Source organism: Buceros rhinoceros, unplaced genomic scaffold (assembly GCF_000710305.1).
Source record: "Buceros rhinoceros silvestris isolate BGI_N320 unplaced genomic scaffold, ASM71030v1 scaffold169, whole genome shotgun sequence".
NCBI classification, from domain to species: domain Eukaryota; kingdom Metazoa; phylum Chordata; class Aves; order Bucerotiformes; family Bucerotidae; genus Buceros; species Buceros rhinoceros.
In genome coordinates, this window is record NW_010429531.1 from 1 (window position 1) to 21,844 (window position 21,844).

Consider the following 21,844-nt stretch of genomic DNA (forward strand, 5'->3'; position numbering starts at 1 on the left):
TCGTCACCGCCCGCATCACCGCAGCCTCCCCTCCACCCGCATGTCCACCGTAGCCGGGTCCCCTGTGAGCCCTGAGGCCCAGCCGCACCTGAAGAGCTGCCTTTTGCCACCCACCCTCACAGCCACAGGCTTGTAAATCCTCCCTTGCCTTTCCTCACCTCTCCCTTCTTCCCTTCCCTTGCTGCTGCTTAATTAATTAATGGTAGATAATTTTTTTAATTGGTGATGGTGAGCAGTTGTCCGAGAACAGAGCGAATGCTCAGAGCTGGGACGTTCTGGTGGTCAGCGCAGGCTCCTGCAGCTCAGCCTGGGGCAGAATGGCTAATCCAATCCTCCTGCCCATGCACACCTTAATAATGCCTTGTGAAAGGGCAAAACGGAGACCTGGATCCATGGAGGGCAGGTTCACATCAAGTGGCAGAAGCAGCTACTTCTTTCCAGCAGTCTCAGATGTCCACATCTACATAGGCCATGTCTGTCTATGCTGCTCCCTCAGCTGCAACTAGCCGGGAGCCGGTTCTGGAGCTTTCCAGATATCCCTCTTCCTAGGATGTCAGCGTCCGGGGGAGAAACAGGATGACTAGCAGAAGCTTTTAACTGTATCACATATTTTGCCGAATTTCCCAAATATTTTAGCTAGAAAAGAGTTCACGAAGGCTGCATGGCAAGTTTTCCGTATAGATACACAACGCAAATCTCTTTCGCCCCAGTTGTTGCTGTAAGCAACTAGGCTGTTTTTCCTTTCCTACAGGGCTGTGACTTGCCTACTCCACAGCCAGAACTTCTGCAGCAAGCAGAACAGGGTATAGTGCATCAAACTAGTGCCCGGTGTGGCCTTTCTCAGTCACAGTCTGTCTGTGAGGCTGAACAGGGACCTGCCAGCCATAAACATTCTGTGTTTTGCTGTAAGTGACCCAAGGAGACAATAACTTTCCCCTCTCTCGTCTTTCATGAGGACAGAAGTCCATCACGTTACCAGGCTACAATGCAATTTGTAATCTTCTGTTGTGTGTGTTACTTTGTGTCTTCAGATATTTTAGAGAAAAAAATTGACTACTGCTTCAGCTTTCGTGAGTTATTGTTTAAGGCGTCTGTATGTAAAACGTTCAGTTTCAGAATATGAATTACAAAATAATCCTCTGGGAGATCATAGTTAATGCTAACAAGCTATTTGTAGCGCATTGGACAAATTAGACTCTTTTGGAAGGGACAGTTTACCAATAGTTACGTTAAGCTTTACTTGATAACAACTTCAGAAGAACAATAAAACTGTGTATGCACTTCATGGAAATGTTCAAGCCTCGGAACAGTCAGCTTACTGAAGTTCTGGGGGTCAGCAGTTTTCATTTGCCACAACAACATATGTAATACTCCCAGATGCAAGAGGTTCTGTAGTTTCTCACCACACCGTTTACATCTTTAGAAAAGAGGAAAAATTTACATTAAGGGACACGTGGCTACATGTTAATATAGCTACAATGTTTATTTGCTATGACTTTGAAAGAACAATCAATGCCTAGTCATGTGAGACTTTGGGATGAAGGAGTGGCTCATTCTGACTCATTGCTTCAGAACTCTCTAATAAATATTGCTATATTAGTATCATTAATATAAATAATTTTATGGAATGAATGCAGACTGTTTTATTCAGCTCACATGGTGTTTTCGTTCAACCAATTTTCAGTGTAAATCATACTTGTTCTAATAGTATCAAAATCTTCCTTCTAGATACAAAACTAATCTACATTTGCATTTTTTATGCCAAGTAAAATGATGAATATTGATGAAAGACCTAATTTTAAAACACTATTTATAAATCAAAGGAAGTGTTAAGACTTCAATAAAAACTAACATTGAGTATTGTGTTATACTGGTAATTAAAAACTCACTGAGTAGAAAACGATTTTATAAACCTTAGCACTTCAGAGCTTCCAAGCACTCTGGAAGTGCCGATTAACATTCATACATCAACCCATGCATCAGGAGCTGCCCCTATTTCACAGAGAGCTAAGAGAGAAAGGGAAAGAACAAGGTGACCTACCCATGGTCACAGAGGTGAGTGTTCAAGTCAGTGTCAGATTTCAGAAGCTCCTGACTCCCTGTCGCGGGGGAAATTCTCAAAGCAGTTCTGATTAGGCAGCAATCTAAGATTCGTTAATAGTGAGGGGTAGGTCAAAAGGGTTGATTTTGCAGCGGCTCTTAATCACTAACCAATTTCAAATCAACGAGGTGACACTGTCAAGTATGTTACAACCAAATAGTGACGTAGTTACAGATTCAATGATGACAAGATTCACACTGACTTACTGCAGGATATCCTTTGTGTATAAATGTGTGTGTGTACACATACATGCGCATATGCACGGACGCAATCACAAAACACACACACAGACACACATATACCCATCTACACTAGTGTTAGCGAGGTGAGCAAAAGAGAGGCCAGCCTAGAGTTAAAATCTGCTTCCTGAGCTGAGAGCAAATACGGTGCTCCGGCAATCTCAGCAGATGATTATGGAGTCTCGAGAAGCCTGACTGCATCCTGGCCTTGTCATGCACTTTGTATCTGAGAGGCTCTGACCCAGAGGAGATGCTGGACCCAGCCCACTGCAATCCAGGGATGCTCAAAGGGTCTCGCTTTAGGGTCGCTATTTATAGGGTCTGAGATGATTGACTTTTGTCAGGTATTTTCCCACTCTGGCCCACCTCAGATGTTGAAATAATCTGGTATTTTCTGCCAGTTGCACAGACCCAGAAATCGTTGATTTCCGGTGTTTGGTATCACTCCCCCCTTTTGGCCTCAACTCAAGTACAGGTGTACCAGGTTATCATGACCCTAGTACAGGTGTACCAGGCTATCAGGTGTTGACTGTCTCCCAAGTGACAGGGAGAGCAGTGCAAGGCTGGGAGCAGCACACCTCAGTGCTCTGTTTCGCCGTCCTTCGCAATCTGAGCCTGACTTACCCTGGGCTGGTTTGTGGTCTCGGGAGGTGGGGTAAAGAAATCGTTTCAGGTCTTGGGTGGGCTTTGAGGGACAGGGGGACCGTACCACCACACTCCCTTTCCATGCTCACACCACATTTCTTTTCTGGGGAGTAAGAGTAGGAGGAGCCAAAGGGAACAGAGTAGGTTCTCCATGCTTTCTGTTTTGAAGATCCCAATTTTTACAGTGGCTGTCCTGATGGAAAGAGATGAGTTCTAACTTTTGCCTGGATGCCCTGCAACCTTCTCTTCACACCTGCTATCAGCTCTTCTGTTTTCCAGCTGCAGAACTTGAAGAAGGGTTTCATATGAAAAGTGAAGTTGGAAATAAAAGCTAAATAAATAGAAACTTTTCACAGGACTTACAACCACTTTTAAGACTGTAAAATTGTCACACCAGCAAAGTGCTATTCCCAGCTAGGATCTTTCCACTCTTTTCCCCTCTTTACATGCAACTAGGAAAAGGGTCAGACAGAAAAAGTCTCACATGGTTGGGCAGTGAGTGAGGTGGTGTGTGTGATGTCAAGGGAGATTACAGCTTAGGAGGATAAGACAAATGCTGACAAGAAAAATGGAAATTTGAAATGTTTTATATTTAACATTTGTAATGATTACTTCACAATCTAAAATGAATGCAATTTAAAAAAAATGCCCTACCCATTGTTACCCACCCGATAAGATTCATATTAATACTAGGGAGAATATAATTCAAGTTTTTGATTCCAGGATAATTCTAGAAAGCCACTGTGGTCTACACAAATAAAAAGGGGTATTATAATGCTATTCTATACAAATCCTACATTCCAAAGTTTTCAAGAAAATTCATGCTTTAAAAGTCTTTGCACTTCTACCATTAAATAACTGTTTGTACAGTGCATACAAAAAGACCATTCAGATTATTATTCCTTGGAAAAGTGAGTATATGATACTACTGTAACTAAAAACTTGCATCAAGTAAGTTACCTGATGTACCTTATATATAAAAAAGGGCATTTTAAAAAGTAGTGTCCATATGTCATGGCAATGTGTCAAAGTCCTTTAGCTCCGGTTACAAATGTTCACTTGAGACCTTATAGAGTTCTTTGAGCTTGTCAAACTTTGACCCCCCGTCTTCGAGGCAGTCATAATTTAGATCTTCATCACTACTAATGGAGTCTAAGGAACTAAGGCTCCCTGCTAGAGAGCATTGCCCTTCTAGGCAGTAAAAATGAATAGTGTCAGCTGGAACACTCTGTAGATCGTTGTCTGCATCCCAGATGATTTGAGAAATATATTCCTTGAAGTCTGGGATGTTGGTAACAACTGATGTGGATTGTTTTTGATGTGCATGTTTTGGGAACGAGTCTCTTTTGGGGCCAGTGGGTGACCTGCGGTGTGGAGCAGCTGCTCTTAAACAAACTTGGGGAATGGTATGGGGAGGTTTCTTCAGTTCATCTATATCATAAGCGTTCTGGGGAAAAAAAAAAGCAAATGTCAGAGAGATGCAACAGAAAAGGAAACAGGTTCCAAAAAACTGTTAAACTCATTGCAACACAAAAATGGATTCTGTGAGTTTTCTACAAACAAGAAAAGAGAGCGTCTAGTCCAGAGGACTAAGTCCAGATCACACCAAATCCCTTTGTGTAATGGTAGTCTTCAGCTAAAGCAAGAACGCTGCATCCAAGGCAGCCCCCTCAAAGGTGGCCACAGATGACCAGCACCGTGAAAGATACAGCTTGGGTTGAAATAGAAGCCTTTCACTCAAGAATGCTTTGGGTTTAAAAAAAAAAAAGGAAACTGGATAAGGACAACAAGTTAAAAAAAAGGCCCGGGAAAGGAAGCTGGTTGGATTTGCAAAGACTGGATTGAAGCTGCATCATACCTGGTCACGTTCTCCACCTCCTTCTTCATTATAATTGAAGACATTTTCTCTAACATCCTCCCAGCTCTCACGCTCTTCAGGAATGTGGTAAATTGCTCCTTTCCGAAACCCTGAACTTCCCCATTGACTCCACACCGTGTAGGAGACCAAGAGTGCTGGAAGAAATAAAGACACATATTTGTTATGTGACATAAGATAAAATAAGATGCAATATAAACATGTACTTATATGACTCCTGAGACATTAAATCAAATCTTAATTCAACAACCAAATTCATGGGTAAGAAATGCATAATAGTTAATATATAAACAACTTATATTCAGGAATGTAAAGAATCTATGTATATTACATCATAAACTTCATTAAAAGGGTATTTTACTTACCTAAAGGAATCCATTTAAATAGAAGGCATTTTGGCCAGTCTCTGGCCTTTCACCAATCCTGAGTAAATAAGATACCCAAAGTAAGTAAAACACTGTTTTAATGAAGGTTACAAGTGTAATATCATCATGGAGTCTTTACTATTCTGAGATGTCTATGCAGTTTATCAATATGAAAACAGTTTTATGGTGTTACTAATTTTTTCAGCCAAAGTGTGCCTGAAATGGACACACTGTGAATGTCTCCTTCTGCCCCACACTTTTAATGTGGCTTGTCTGTCAAGATCATACACTTTCCGGAGAAAGATATCTTCCTTCCTAATATGTGAATAGCAGATACTGGTTGTAGGTCCTACCTGTTACAAATGTGAGGACTCAGGGCAGGTAGGAGTTTTAGATGGATACGGCTGCACTCTGATTTGCATACACAGATGGAAAGCTCTTACTTAAGAAGGATTGATAATAAGTGATTCTGAAAGACGGAAGTCCTAAATTTTCTTAAACTGTCTTCAAAGCAAGTAAACTGTAACTATGTGCTGACGCCTGTCTCTTAGCATCCTCAAATGAACCCCCAACTGGTGATCTCCAGATAATGTGAAACACTGATCACAGCATCCAAGGGTAAAGCAGACTTGATTCAATGGAGCAAGGTACAAGATTAAAAAGAAAGAAAAAAAGGTACTTGCTTTCCTACCTAGGAAGACAAGGAGGCACATGCTGATTGCCAGAATAGAGCCAGAGCTGAGTCCAACGGGTCTTCCAGCCTTCACCTGGCTAATTTCACACCATCTTCCCTTGTAACCTTCGGGGCACTTGCAGATAGTCTTGTCTTGGGTTTGCACGACACAGGTACCCCCATTCCTACAGGTCCAGTGTCCACAAGGTGATGAGGTGCAGTGTCTGAGGCCTGTAAGGTTGTCAGTGACTTCTACTTTCCCAGCTGGACACCTGAACAGCAAATGCAGAAGATATCCTTAGGCAAGCAAAGCACCTGGCATTGTATGTTGTTTTGTACGTTTAAAGCCAATAACTAAAGTCTTTTCAAGCAAACTACAAATCCACATTGAGAGTCTCAAATACATGTAAAGTCTAACATAATGAGCTAGTAGGCTTATGAAAACATGAACGTGTTTTGCTTTCCTTATCCAGAAGATATGCAGAAGACCTTCACTCCTTCCTCAAAAAAGGGATCCATCAGCTTCTGAACATATTAACTCTTGTTCTAGATGTGTTTGAAACCCCTAGAAGGAAATGGATAGCTGAGACCAATGGGAAAAGGGCTAGCGAGCACTTGGTATAAGCTTTGTAACGTTCATTTGGACCTTTGGGAGAGATGTCATTGACCTCCTCAGAATGACCCATCTTGTCTTTTAGGACTGCAGAGAAAGTAATTTCTTATATGTAATTGGTGAGGCCATGGAGAAATACTGTGATGGCATGGACCTGCTTTCTGCAATCCAAAGAAGATAAGACTAGTGAATATATGGAAAAGCTTTATATTGTTCTTTCATAAGCAGACTGAAGAAAGGGCTGGCCCAAGGCACAGTTAAGACCTTGTCGCAGCCTCTTTCAGCAATGAATCATCAGGCCTCAGAAGTGGATGAACTGGAGAAATTCAAGTGGCTCCATCTCCCAGTCTCCATGTATGTATGCTTGGGGGGTTTTTAACAGAAATGCCTGTATTTTGATTTGCATATTTTAATACATATTTTGAAAATTCTCTTTAAAGAGTGGATCTTCTGCAAGGAACTAACTATGTAGCAATGAACTAACAAAGCTGGTGGGCTGCTTTGGTTCTGACCCCGGGCAGCCAATTTTAGAATCCTGTCTTGTGACAGCCTAATTTTGAGAGTCATTGTTTCATACAGAATATGATTAGTTTCAACTTCTTTACAGAAAATATGTAAATATATATTGTGTATGCAATATATATTTTATACGTATATATATATATAAACACACGATAAATATATGTGCTATATAAGAATGTGTATTTTTTTCACAGAGAAAAGGAGACAGCGAAGATTTTGCATTACACCTTTTATCAAAGGGCATTTGGCTTCCTCACTGGTCTGCCAGGCCGCTTCCTTCTCACCATGGAAAAAATGGTGGAGTAAATACGTTCCATATTGGACTTGCAGGAAAAGGCAAGTTTGGTCCATGATGGGAGATGAGATGTAGAGGAGGATTTGTCTTTGGGATACCCCTCTGTCCAGCAGCAGTGGGAGATTCTCTGTTAGCAGCAAGTTGCCTGAACTAAGATGGAAAGAAAGAGCTTCCCAATCACCCCTGGATGAAAAGAAAACCTTAATGTACCGGCATTCGTATTTTCTCCACAGGTCTACACAAAGGAAAGGGCTGTGACAGGGCTGGCTGCTGCAGGCACTGGAATGGCATCCCATCGTGACACCTTGCTGCCTCAGAATTAAGCCAAACTCTGTGCTTTTCCCTTCCACGAGAAGCGGCTGACCATTCAGCTGGACATCACGCATACAACCTGCATCAAACCAGAGAAATACATTGAGTTAATTACTTTCCCACCATAAGTCTTGCCCCAAACACACATGCAGGAGACTGTGGAGCAGTGTAGAAAACTTAAAACATTAAAAAAAAAAATCCTTATACTTCTTACCAGTTTTATTTTGAAGAAGAGCTACAGGACATGTGCCTGTGTGCTCTGGCAGATCTACAGATCAACAATACTTCTCCAGGACAGCTTGGTTGTACCAATGCAACAGTTTATCAGAACTGTGCTATGAACCAGAACAGCTCCACTAAATTAATCTGTCTCCAAGTCCTAGCACCCAATCCCAGGAAACGGAGAGCACTATGAATTGCCTTACAAATCCTTCTCATCCTACCAGGAGATGTTGTGTCTGTTCCTAAACCTTTCTGAGGCAAAAAGAGAGCGAAGATCCTCACATGAGTTTGCTGTTTTTGGCCTTTGGCATAGGAAATAAAAAACTGAAGTGCTATTTTTTCATATCTACATATCTGCCATATTTTCATATCTATTTCATCTTCAGTGCAACCAGATAAAATCGCAAATATAGAGCTGAACATTGGCTCTGAATTCTCTAATAGGGGAGGTGGGGTTTCACGGGCATAGTAGTCTCCATGGGAATTCCTACCTGGGTTTTAGTCCCTCCAATACACTCAAAGATGCCACTTTTAGACTTTAATTCCCCCCTTTTAGGAACCCGTCATATCACTTACCTTGGAAATCGCTCTCCGAATGATTGGGCAGGCGGTTTCCTAGCACAATGCTTGCCCAATCCATTTCAAACCATCTATTTGTACCCAAGACAGAGGTCACCTCTCGATCACCTCCACCACCGTTAATGCGCAGGGTAAATTCATTGTTGTAGTGCTCCATGGTCAGAAGAACCCACTGGCCATTGTTTATATGTAATGTCCTCATTCTCAGAGAGTGATTTTTGTCCCCCAAGCTGAAGTTAACGCTAAAGAAACCCTCAACCACCTAGGGGAAGATGATAAAGACCTTTAATAACAGAAATGCACTTCTAAATGTTATTACAGAGTCTTGCCTCAAGAAACGGACCTGAGTTTCTAAAATTAAAATGGCATTCTCGTTTTTAAGTGCTTTATTCCCAGATTAAAAATTACCAAAAGAAAACTCCAGGTCCAGGAATTACCAACTCTTTTGTTTACAGGCCACTCTTCTAACTCGTGCACCCTTTTATCAGTTTTCTTCCTACTGATGTCTACCTCTAAGTTTTCCCAGCTGACACTCCTGCTACAATTGGAATAATCAACTTCTGTCTAGCTAATATAATCCACACAGCTTTTTTCAACTGCAACAAAAATGTTGAGACATTTCATGGCCAGAGAGAGAGAGAAGTGAAAGAAAAGGCAAACAAAACAAAATAACCTTCCCCGTTCACGTGTATCACATGCACTCACCTGTACATTTTGCAGACAGTGGAACAACTGGAATCTAGGCTATGAAAGGGTAATACTGAGAAGGACAACACAAATGAGAGTAGTTACCCTCATGTGGAAAATTCTTGCTCTATTACATTGCACAATAGGTGTCCTTAATTGAATCTTTTTCTCTTCCTAGGGTTCTCCATGACAAATTACGAGCAGTGAAACAGAATGGCTTTTGGATTGCTCACCTCCAGTCGGATGTATCCATTTCCATCTGCAGAGGCCAAGCTGAGAAGGGTGCCATGGAAGATACGGGTGCGCACCATCAACTGGATCTGAGTGCTGTGAGTGCTGAGAACGCTTCTTGGCTCATAATGGATCCAACTGTCCCTTCCAAAAGCCCATTCTGGAAGAACTAAGTGAAACACACACAAAACCAATGCAAAAATGACTGCTCCGTCAGATTGCCACTGCTTGAGAATTAACACGTTCTGAATGTCAGAATTTTAGTTTGTAAGAAATTTTGGCAACATAACGAAGTATCATGGAAAGCACTCCCCCGCTGCCAAGGGAATTAAGAGGTAAAGAACAAATGAAGGATATAGAATTTAGTCAGGAAAAGGGCAATCAGATACTGTCTCTAACATTCTGCCTGACACAAGTTACACATTCTACTCAATCACTCCAAATAACAAATCCCAGCCAAATAACTTTTCTTTGTTTTTTTAAGATCTGAACCATATCTTCCAGTAATGTAACTGGTAATGATCTGAAGACAAAAAAAAAAAAAAAAAAAATGTATTTCCCAGAAACCAGTCAAATGTTTTTTAACTGAACAGTGAAATGGTAAAAATCTGAAAAAAAAAAAAAAAAAAAAAAAAAAAAGAGAATCTATTGTTTCTTTCAGCAGTTTAGTCCTGTGGTTAATAACCCTCACTATTAGAAAACACGCACTCTACTTCTATTTCAGCTGGCACAAGAGAAAGCCTCAGGACAGGCACAAAGTCAAAAGTCATGTTTTTATTTTTTAATTACAAAGAGATATTAAGTCAGTGTTTATTATTTTAACTAGGGAAAACACACTGAAATGAATTATTTCCCTGTCATCCTGGGGAATCCATCTGAGAGTTGTCCAGCACAGAGTTTGATGAAGTTGCACTGCACACTTCTGTGGAAATCAGAAACCGTTAAATCAGCCAGACCCCAGTGCTCTTATGTAGCAGGCACCCATTTCAGTCTCACTACCTGACAGCAATCCTGCACGTGCTTGTTCTGGGCACAGCTTAGTTGAAAAAAGAAGTTTCTTCTTAGCAAATGAAAACATAGTCCAAGTTAGTTACTAGACAGGACTAACACTGGGCCACCAACAGCTAATCTGAGGTCAGTGTCATGCAAATAGAAATCCAAAGAGTGCCCAGCTTATCCTGGGGCATTTAGTTTGGTTCCCAAGCCATCAAATACCAAATGATCAAGAGACTTCATTTCTGCAGTTTCTTTTCCTCTCACTGTTTCTCCTCCCTCTTTTCTTTCTTCAGGGGTGTTTTCTACTCTAGCTTACTCCCCTTATTCTTCCTAACCCACTGCTCTCTCTTGTTCACTATCTCTGCAGCTACAGGCTTTAGCTGGTGAGCAGGGATGGATTTTCTTGGTACACTACAGTGACTCCTGTCCCCAGCTGTCTGCTCTTTGCTGCAAGCACAGCTCAGCTATTTATGCAACACCAGCTGAAGACCAGCATTTTGCAGCCCAATATTAAAAGAAGCTTGAATCAATTTAATTTTTCCTATTACATGAGGATATGACTTAGGGATTTCGAGTAATTACTTTCTGACCACTTGGTTTGTCTCTCAGCGGTGAGGGGTAGGAGCCAATAGAGCAGTTGGGCTTGTGAACCAGCATCCCAATATAATGCAAAACAGAGTAAGATTTCAATCTAGACAGATGCTCATAAACCAGTATCATCTGTCTGCAAAACATTAATACAAATAACTGCACTATTTTATCCATTTCCATGGTCATTATCAACACTTTAAACAGTGAAGGCTACAGGCCCAAGGCGTGCCAATTACTATTCCAGTTCTCACTCTGTTGGACAGATGGAGTTTCTGCTGAATAATTTACTGTCTTGTGTGGCAGATGGAGAAACGAAGAGAGGGTCTGGCTGCCTGCATAGGGTTTCATTGTTCTGTATACAAGGAGGAAAAGTAAGCGCATGGGGCTGAAAGGACGTTTCACAACCACCAGTCCTGTCTACTGATCACAACACATTGACTCAACTTTAGCTTGCATGTGCTACTTCCAAACTGCTCACTGCTGCTCATCCTCACCCGTAGCTCATTCAAACTACAGGACCAAGGTAGCTAATTCTCTTCCAATGCTACACAAAGCCCCCAAAGTTATGGGCACTGGTGCTCATTACAGACTGTTACGATCAACCCCATCATTTGTACTAGAAGGAGAAGGCAGACACAGGTCAGGTAAAGTCCCAATGAACAGCTGTAACCCATTTCTGATTTCTGCTTCAGAACAATGGCTGATAAAGGTATTAAGAGAGCGAAGACAGAGCCAACTTCAAGAATGCATCCCCTGCACTCTGAACATGGCTGTGGGATACTAGGAGTTAAATTATTTATTTACTAAATTTTTTTATTGTGCTAAAATTTCATACTGTCTCTCAGTTTTTCCTTATCTGCCCTTGCATGCTTTTATTCTCTGATAAATATTTCACCAATTTTTTAATAGGATATCATGTTTCTGGAGCCAGCCTGATGTTATGTCCCCGCATGTACCCATTGATAAGGTCTAGGGCCATTGCACAACCTTCAATTCATTCCAGTGACAGATGCAAATGCAATTATCCCTATTTTAGAGATGGAAAATTGGGCCTGAGGATAACTTTAGGGTTATGCACCTAGGCTCACAGACAGAACATACTAAGCCGGCAACCTCATCACTCTTATAACCACTGCAATGTGACAAATAGTATCATGTTCATTAAACTACATTTTGTGATGGGTGTGATCAGAGGAGAAAGGCACAATGCAGAATGTTTCATCTTTCACCACTGAGAAATAAGATGCTGTGACAACATTATCTTTATTCAACAAGAGTTAGAAGGATCTTTACATCACTGCAGATCTAAATCATTCCCAGAGTACAGTATGGTCTTATTATAGACTCTGTTCGAAGTCATGGCAAATTTAGAGCAGCGTGTTTGATGCTGTTTCCACAGATCACCACCATGAGTTTCTCCCTAGAACGTGCAGTACCTTTTTCACATGCTGGTCCAGCATATCCTGGGGAACAGTCACAGTGAAAGAAATCCCAACCACCAACACACTTGCCATGGGCACCACAGGAGGCCATGCCACCACTCTGACATATCTCATCCATAAGGACACAGCCAGGAGCACTGTTCAAGGATTCCGCAGGGTGCTCTAAATCATAAACCTGGAAAAGGTCAAAAAGAAGCATCTCATCAAGTGTCTACAATTAACAGCAGTAAACCCAAGACTGGTCTTAGTAGCTCTACCTTACTATCAACAATGACATTGCGTATGCAGCCGACAAACCCTCTGAAGCGCCTTTGTGAATCACTGTAAGGCAAAGTCTTAACTCCACCCAGCTGCAGGGGCTGATGGCCACTGAAGAGTCTACTCATGCTGAAAGGAAGTTAGAGAACGAAAGAATTAGTGGCATGCAAAAACACAGAAACTTGGCTGATTTCCCCGCCCCTCCACCCCTTTTTCCTTCTTTTGAGTAATTATATTTCCAGTTCTTGTTGGGTTATTTGTTGGGTTTTTTTACCTTTGAGATTCCACAGCCTCTCCAGAGGCTTTGCCGGCCGACTTTTGAGTAATTATATTTCCAGTTCTTGTTGGGTTATTTGTTGGGTTTTTTTACCTTTGAGATTCCACAGCCTCTCCAGAGGCTTCGCAGGCAGACAGATCCATTTGGGAGATCTTCTTAATGACATTGTCATTGTCTCTGACTGAGACATTTACGCAGTGGTCAAGAATCAGCTTTACTTTCTAGAGAAAGGCATTATTTAAAACAATTGCATCCAGAGACAGGCATACATTTTAAGTACACATTTTCTTTCACTTTGCAGAAGGGGCAATAGTAACTAGCAATTACAGTGCAGGAAACTTTATTAAAATAATAAAACACTTCCACATACTAATCTGGAAGATCAATGTACATAGTAACTAAGGAGCCACAAAAAAGAAAGATCTGACTCTACCGTGACCAAGCAAGTCACTGACTTGGTAGTGGGAAGATGGGATTTTCTTGGAATGTTCTGCCACATGAGAATCCAGAGAGACAATCGAACAGAGTCAAAGGTCTGCCAGGTTCCCCAAACCAGTTCCTGACAAGCCCCCCAACTTGTCTGTGTGGGAGAGGAAGGAGGAGCCTAGCAAATGCCTTCACCAGTGTTCTATCAGCAAGATGTTCCCTTTTCACAAACCATATCTATCTCCATCATGCTGCACGTCTAAAGTCACTCGGTGGAGCAGGGTTTCCCATTCAGAGAAATTAAGGATATTTCACTCCATCACTCTAGGAAGAATTTAGCCTCTGGATTATCATAGCTCTGTAGTCTAAGTGATAGGTAGGTTCATTAAACAAAGAAAACAGCAGGGACAGCTTCAAAATTGGATCAGACTTCTCTGGGCCTCACTCTGCCCCACTGCTTCAAGACTAAGGCGACATCTGAGCTGACAAACTTCAATCCCTGTTGTTGCAGACATGATGAAAACCTGATTGATAAAAGAGCTTTACAGGAGGGAGGAAGGATTTGGAAGGAATAACTCGGTACATGAACTAGAGCTTCCACAGGATTGTCCATATTTACACTTGCCTTTCCATCATTTCTAATTTTAATGTTGTGCCAGCGGCGATCTGCAACATTAACTTTTTCTGACAGCTGCAGGAAAAGCTCACCAGAGCTGTGACTCACAGTCAGCGATGGGACACCACCAGAGAGCTCTGCAAAGGAAAGACTCTTATTGGATATGCATTATTCCCACTCAAACTCAGTGGAAATGACTGTTGCAGTTAGATTTTAGTTTGAGTTCTTTAGGCAGCTCAGAAAAAACCCAACTTCTAACACAGTGACACAGGATACAAACTGGGCATACTGGCAAATTGTTCTGTGTTATCCTTGTTCTCCAAAAGTAACTTCCTGAACCTTTTTTTAAAAAAAACCCAAACTCTCAGCTGTAAGTAGAATCTCACCTTCACACAAACACAAAGAACAAATACTCTTTCAGGTGCTAACCTAAAGCGAGGAATTCTTCCTGTTCTCCAGGTTGCCCTTGTGCCACTGGTCCGTGGTACAACAGAAGGCCATCGGCGACTTCAGTAATAAACTCTAAGGAGATGTGGCTCTCAAAGCAAGGCTTAAGAGGAGGGAACCAGGCATAACCGTGGCCTCTGAAGCTGTGTTTTGTCTGCTGGCAGTCTGGTCCGTGGAAATTGGCAGAACATTTGCATCTATTAAAAAAACAAATAAAAGCAAAATCCACCATCCAAGCAGAAGCTGTGAGAGGCTCTTCCCACAGCAAGACTCTCGAGTGTAAACACAGGAGCCCGTGTTTCCTAGGCCATAGCACGGGTTAAGCACTAGCAAAACTCGGGTCAAGAAACATTCCCTATTGACTTCTTTGTACAAACACAATTTAGCTTTAGTTCTAAACGATAATGTCTACGCAAGAATATTCTGTGAATAAACGACAAAGCTGTTGTAATATACAAAGCACAAGAAAAACTCTCATCTCTTCAGCTAAAAAAACCCACCTGCTTTTCACAAGGCTTACTTCTCAGCTTGTTTAAAGGCTTTATAATGTTGGCAGGGAAAGCAAAGGAACCACAGAATCATAGAATACTAGGCTGGAAGGGGCCTCAAGGATCATCTGGTTCAACCTTTTTTTTGGGAAAAGCACAGTCTAGACAAGGTGGCTCAGCACCCTGTCCAGCTGAATCTTAAAAGTGTCCCCAAGTGTTGGGGAATCCACCACTTCCCTGGGGAGATTATTCCAACAGCTGATTGTTCTTTGTGAAAAATTTTCCTCGTGTCCAACTGGAATCACCCCAGAAAGGGTGTGACCTTTCTGTCGCACCCAGAAAAAGTACAAAGAGGTTTGACAGTCGTAGATCTTGACATCTTCCTTCTTCTGGTTTATTTTCTTTACACTATCAAAAATAGATGTTTGAGGTTCTTTCCTTGAATGCTCTGGGGATTCTGTAGTAAAGAGCAATCACAGCATGACAATAACAAAACCCACAAGAGGGAAACCAAAGGAGCAACAGGGAGGGAGATCAGCCGGGCATTTCTTAGTTTCTGTTTCCCATAGATTGCTAATACCTACTGACGGGTAGGATGCAGAAAAAGGTCACTCACAAAACTATTGAAAATGAAGCAGAAGCAAAGAATCCTCAGAGCTGAGCAAATATTAGGAAGCAGAGCCTACCAAGGGTTTCTGGGCAGCAAAATTTTCCTGGCTGATTACATCTGAGCAGCAATGCCAGACTCAGATCTATACCAAGACTAGGGCTTCTGCAGCTTCTGTCTGAGTCCTGTCACCCCTATCAAGGGTGCTCAGAAGAGGCTGGCCAGTCGTCTCTGCTCTCCTATGTTGGGATGACCATTTTCAAGCAAACATGCTTAAGGCTTGTCTTCCGGAAGGAGACAAGGCTCATACGGAACTAGTTGAGTACCGTTCTTTTCATCTTTATGCTACTTTATCTGTGAGATGTCATTTTTGAGAAAAAATGAGGCGAGAAATGTGGGGAAGAGGTTACTAAGTGACATAAGTGATGTGATTAAAACCTTTAACAGCATTAAGGTAGGCTGCACAAAATAAGAGAATTTTGCAGCATGTCATTAATGAGACCAACGCAGCCTGCAAACTTCCCAAGATTTTCCCAGAGACTACGACAAACCTAAGCACCCACCTGAAAATAGAGGCCTGCTCTCAAGACCTGTGTGTGAAGTATAACAAAACTCAGATCTGCCACATTGAGAAGACACGCAGCGATGCCTCCTCAAGCTTCTAGTCACCCTCCTTGCAGACTGAACTAGAAGCATTTTGTTTGCACATCAAACCAAGCCTTACCAACCTGTAGCCCAACTCGGTATCCATGCATGTGCCGCCATTGAGACAAGGGTTTGTCTGGTATGAGGAGCAGGAGAGATGGGAACTCTCCCGAGCTGCACAGCCACACAGGACATGACTCAGAACTGTCACAGACACCAGTGAAACACTTCCAGCTGTGGTTATTGTTGGCACATGACTCTGTTCATGCTTGCTGATGCATCCGCTGCTATGAGTGCAGTTTGCAGTTACACATTCATCAATGCCAATCTGGGTGATTTTTATATCCAAGATGTTTTCCAGCTGTGGAGAACAATTAGTTGCATTCACTTGACTTTTCCACAGAAAGGAAACTCACAAGTGACAGCAATGAAAAGCCCAAGTCCTATTTTCAAAACCGGTTGCTGTGCCACTTCCTTTCAACATCTACCTCATCCTATCCATTCTGGCATCTCTAAAGGCCAAAGCCTTGGTGTAAGTCATAGCATGAGTAGGCGCTTCGAGGACAAAAGTATCATCATTTTCTCTTAAGGTGAATGGATAAAATTTAATCGCTGTTGGTTCTGATGGATAATTTACATAGCATCTGAGCTGTATTTTTAATTTGGACTTCTGTCCTAAAAATACTGGGAAGGGTGGACAGACATTGGGACTTAAAGAAATACCTCTTCTGGCAAGAGCGAGTTGGTATTGCAGTACTGATTCTGAATGTAACTCTTATTGCAGCCTCTGCGTATGCGTACCCACAGACACATTTCCAACAGAGCCAGTCATGTATCAATACTTCTGCAAGCAGGGCAGGAACTTTACTAAATTGTCACTGCTCATTTCTAACCTGGTTTTCCACTGGAGAGTGGTTATTCTACTAGCTTGCCTTCTTAACTCAGAAAGTTGGAACTTTTGAGTGGTTTGTGATTTTCAGCTACAGAACATTTGTGTGTAGAGGATTGAAAACTGAAACATGAAGACACCATGCAAAAAAGCAACAGCCAAACACATATTCTATACAGAGTTTTACAGGGTTTTCAATAGGAAAAACACGTTCACAGTCCTAAAAGTCCATTGTGTTTGGGTGACTTAGTATGTATTTACAGGCTGCCTTTTAAAACATTCATATTTGAAACTTCTACTGTAAATTCTAAAGGGCTGTTTGACTTTACTGATTAAAACTACCCATTTTTCTCACATATTACCCTCTCAGTCATTCTAAGCACGTGCATTCACTAGGCAATGGATGTTATCTGAATAGAGAAAATGAGAAGATGATGTGGTTTTGTATGTAGTATGGGTACTTACCCATGCTCTGGAGGCTGCTACATTGCCATTAAGTTTTTCTGCTTTGTAATAAGGTGGACCATAAACTGCAAACCAAACATCAACCCCCTGGGTATGACTTGGGCTATTTAATACGCTGAAAATATGAATGTTTTCTGGCTGGACTGATAAAATTTCTGAAAGCAGCTTCTTCATCTGGTAGTATTTACTCTGGTTTTCAGGGGATTGGGATATGAACTCCTCTGGAGTGACATCTGTAACAGAAATTAAAAACCTGACAAACATGTATCTTGCAACATCCTTGTAGAGGAGCACTACAGAATAAATATTAAGGTTGCAGAACATGGACTCAAATGCAAATTGAGAAGTATTTTCATTTTTAGGCTCTGAAATTTTCCATGCTGGCTTTTGCTCAAAGTTTGTGTTCTGAAATTTTTGGATTCTTAGTAATTTCATTTTTTTAAATTCTTTTAAATCAGAGAAGATTTTACTTTTCCACAAGGATTGAAAAAAATTAGTGAATTTCAGGCAGACACTTGTTCAAATAAAGTTTTTTTCTGAAACATAAATTTGTTAAAAAGTAGGTGTAGAAATCTTTCATCTTTGTTGTCTTCATCAGACAAGCATTTCTTGCTGCCTTTTTTCTCCATAGTTGCTCCTTCACTCAGTATCACAAAGGACCACACAAAGAAACATGCATTTTCAAAACCCTTACCTAGAAAACTATTAACTCTTGTCCTGTGTCTAAGAGCGTCAGAATTCTAAGCAACACAGCAGTAACATTAAAGACGTAGATTTCAGTGTTATGATCTTAACATACTTCACCACTTTGCTTACCTTTTATTCGTACGGAGCCAGCATTTTGGAAGGCATCATCTTTGATTTCCTTCACTACGACCTTTACGGTTGAGACGACGTCTGGCCAGACTCCGTCAATGACTCTAACTTTTATGTTGTATGTTCCCGGTGGGGTTCCTTCTTTAATGGTCAGTAAACCTGAGTTATCATCAAGGATAAAGTACCTGTAATAAGAGTTAAGCCAAGGTACAAGCTATGAGACATTCAAAAGCTAAGTAGTAATTATCATCACTGATGGTTTTTCTGATCCACTCTATGTTGGGAAGCTGTCAAAGAAAGTAGATGTGTTCTGTCACAAAGGGACAGAACAGATCTTTTTTCATATTGCCTTCTCTTGGCTCCTAATGACTCTTCACCAGTGTATCAAGAAGGTTTCTTCCTGCTTCTACACCATATTAACTGTGTAGGAAGACTGAGGCTACTATAGCCATAACTTTGGAAACAGTTACTCTAGATGCATTAATTGAGAGTGACACTTCTGTCAAAACCCTTGAATGGCACATATACATCTCAACCCCAGTCACAATTCAGACACTTTAGTGTGAATAAATCTAATACAAATAAGGTCTTAGAAGCAGTGGTGACATGGAAGCTCCAAGTGTCCAGGAGCTTGGATGAAGAAGGACGGAAGTTAGTGGGTATTTTTCCTGTAGCGGCTCATGATACTGATTATGGGTATGACCATAAACAGGAATTTAGAATGGTGTTCTAGCCCATCAGGCAATGGGAAGCGGACTGACTTGGCATGCAGCACTATTTACTGCAGCCTCACGCTCAGAAGGGCTTTTGGAGAGCTACACACAAGTGTCTAACCAACAAAATGCTTTTGCACACTGTTGTTTTTTTTTAAAAAAAAGCAGTTTAAATGTTTTTTATGGTTTTGTGTATGGGTTTTTCATACATTTCACCCAACTCCCAATTTTCTCTCCAAATACCTTGATGTTTTCCCTTCAAATTGGTAGATTTTGTGATCCCAGTCATCATCATCAGGGGCACGGACCTGGCCCAGTACAGTCGCGGGGAGGATACCTAAAACAACATAGCATTTAAGTGGCACAGTTGGACCCCTCACATGCACACAAATAGGTCAGCCATTCAAGTTTCACTGGTTTGTCTTAAGTCTAAGGCCTCTACAAAAATAGTTGTGATAGTTTCCAAGAGAAGATGTGCACCAGTTTGCAAATACAACACGGTGTCCTTCCTACCAGGTGTTTGCTGTATGACTACATAGATTTAATTCAACGGGTGGCTGCAAAGAAGAGCAATGAAAAGGAAAAAAGAAAAGCCACCTCTGAGGAAAGATGTAAGAGATATTCAGAATTACTCATTTTCACTATTTTGGCTGCAGCATCCAACCAGCTTACAGAGTGGTTTAGACAGAGATTGGGGATTGGCCGAAAAACAACCAAAAGGATGACTGTGTTATAAAGGGCAAAAATCAACAGTCACTTGGATGAAATTACAGCAAGATAGAGAGGATGTCCAAAACACAGTAACCAGGCTCGTTTTGAGTAGATGGTGAGACTTTGGGGTGAGACGCAAACCCACGTGTATTCTGCTGGTTTTGCATCCTCTCAGCAAGGCTCACAAATTAGTATTTTTTTGTTTTATGGAAGTTATTTCTGAAGGAAAGGTCCACAGGTATCTGAATTCATAGATCTACTGCATAAAGAATCAGGGGTACACAAAGAAGAGGAAAACATGTGGGTCCTCACCTTGCGAAAGGAAACAGTACAAACCCTGACAACTGAGGGACTGCTTGAAAAACGAGGGAAAACTGTACCTCTCCTGCAACTCTGGCAAGATTCATTGGACATTTTTCGGGAGACAGTATACAGGATGACCTGGGGTTTGACTCCCACTTATATGAATGTAACATACAACATGACTGTGGACTTCTTATTCTGTCTCTCCTTAATAATTTAAATAACTAAAGATCTGAAGACTTGAATAGTCCCTTCCAGAAATTAACAGCACAGATGAGTTTAACCTCTAAGGAAGCAACTAAAAGGGAATTCAGGATTAACGAGAAGATACGGGCTACAAGCAGTTTCTCAGCAAATAGCAACCAGACCTGTTTTCAACTTTACAATAAGCTGAACTTGAGAGCGAGCATACAACAGATAGAACAACGTTTCGGTACAAATAAATGTCAACAGCACTACACAAAAGTAGTTTCTAGAGTGCCAACAATAGACAATCTGTGTACTGTGCTATCAAATCACAGGATATACAGCAGAGCAGAAGAGGAAGGAATGTCCCGGGCCCATTTGTACGCAAGCATCCCAAAATCTTTTTACCTGTGTGGTTTATTTTGCCACCATTGGGCTTATTACCTGGCCACAACAGATCACAAGAGAATTGCTAGCTAATTGCCAAAGCAAGAAGGGAAAGGTGTCTTCTCTCAAATTGCCTGCAGCCAACATTCACAGAAATTTCTCCCACAACAGCATTTGTTAGCTGAAGGCTTATATAAATGACTCAAAGTTTACACATGAGTTCAGCTTAAGTGTATTCATCAAAAAACTTAATTTAGTCTGGAGGAGGAGAAAGAACATTCTCAGCGTTCAGACTCATCTCTTCACAGCAACATTACAAATTATGTTAATTTCTTTTCTCCCTGAAATGTTAATGCTGCTGGAAAAGTGCATCTGAAAACAAGAAACTCAAGTTTGATAGAAACAAGCATAGAATAGCAGCAAGCTATGCTCTTCCTTCAAGGGTGGCTCAGTTTCTTCCATAAACCAAGTGGCCCAGAGCCCTGCGTGCCACACACCTACTGCTCTCTGGTGGTGCTTAAGCAAACTTCAGGAGGTCCTCTACTAAGATCTTATGTGGAACAGGACAGAGTCCTCCTGTGAATCTCACAGCTGCTCCTTTGACTGCCACACTTGGAAGCAAGCAAGCATCAGGGAGTGATTTACCATCAAAACTGTAAATAAGACATTCCATGTAGCCAGCAGAATGCGGGTGGTCATTTTGGTCCCCAATATTCACAGTCAGCATGTTGGTGGAGCTCATTGGTGGGATCCCACTATCTGTAATCAGGATGGGCAGGTAGAACGCCTTGTGCACTTCCCTGTCAAAGGTACGCAGCGCGGTGAGCAAGGCACTTCCATTGTGGAAATCCTGCAAACTGAAGTGAGTCAGACTATCAAAATCACTGAGAAGGTGAAAGGAGAAAGGTGCGCCGTTAGCAGCAGTGTCTCGGTCCTTAGCGTACAGCAGTGTAGAGGTCTCATTCATTTTGACAACTTGTGGAGAAGCTGTGTTTTCCCAGATCACTGGGTTATAATGAGCCTCAAATTCTGGCCCGTTGTCATTTACGTCCTGCAGAGTCACTAAAACAGTGGCACTGCCAGTCAGAGCGGGCTGCCCCATATCAGTGGCAATGACAATGAGTTGGTACTGTGTCACTGTCTCATAATCCAACAACCCTGCAACCATCACCCACCCATCACTAGCCACAGAGAACTGGCCACCTGGGTCAGACTTGTTCA

General features: G+C 41.6%; 1 protein-coding gene across 1 annotated transcript in view; it reads right to left on the reverse strand.

Moving 5' to 3' along the window:
• Positions 1 to 4,030: 4,030 nt before the first annotated feature.
• The window catches only part of LOC104499179 (neural-cadherin-like), a 41,936-nt gene continuing 24,122 nt past the window's right edge, over positions 4,031 to 21,844 (reverse strand). Inside the window, exons 19-34 of the mRNA XM_010142650.1 lie at positions 21,269 to 21,844; positions 19,280 to 19,373; positions 18,324 to 18,508; positions 17,508 to 17,740; positions 16,237 to 16,514; positions 14,396 to 14,610; positions 13,976 to 14,103; positions 13,018 to 13,145; positions 12,647 to 12,776; positions 12,384 to 12,564; positions 9,363 to 9,529; positions 8,440 to 8,704; positions 7,540 to 7,720; positions 5,918 to 6,171; positions 4,844 to 4,998; positions 4,031 to 4,432 (exon numbers count right to left, since the gene is read on the reverse strand). The exon at positions 21,269 to 21,844 is cut by the window's right edge and continues 32 nt beyond it. Coding sequence (XP_010140952.1) covers positions 4,031 to 4,432; positions 4,844 to 4,998; positions 5,918 to 6,171; positions 7,540 to 7,720; positions 8,440 to 8,704; positions 9,363 to 9,529; positions 12,384 to 12,564; positions 12,647 to 12,776; positions 13,018 to 13,145; positions 13,976 to 14,103; positions 14,396 to 14,610; positions 16,237 to 16,514; positions 17,508 to 17,740; positions 18,324 to 18,508; positions 19,280 to 19,373; positions 21,269 to 21,844 — 3,572 coding nt within the window. The remainder of the gene's footprint in view (positions 4,433 to 4,843; positions 4,999 to 5,917; positions 6,172 to 7,539; positions 7,721 to 8,439; positions 8,705 to 9,362; positions 9,530 to 12,383; positions 12,565 to 12,646; positions 12,777 to 13,017; positions 13,146 to 13,975; positions 14,104 to 14,395; positions 14,611 to 16,236; positions 16,515 to 17,507; positions 17,741 to 18,323; positions 18,509 to 19,279; positions 19,374 to 21,268) is intronic.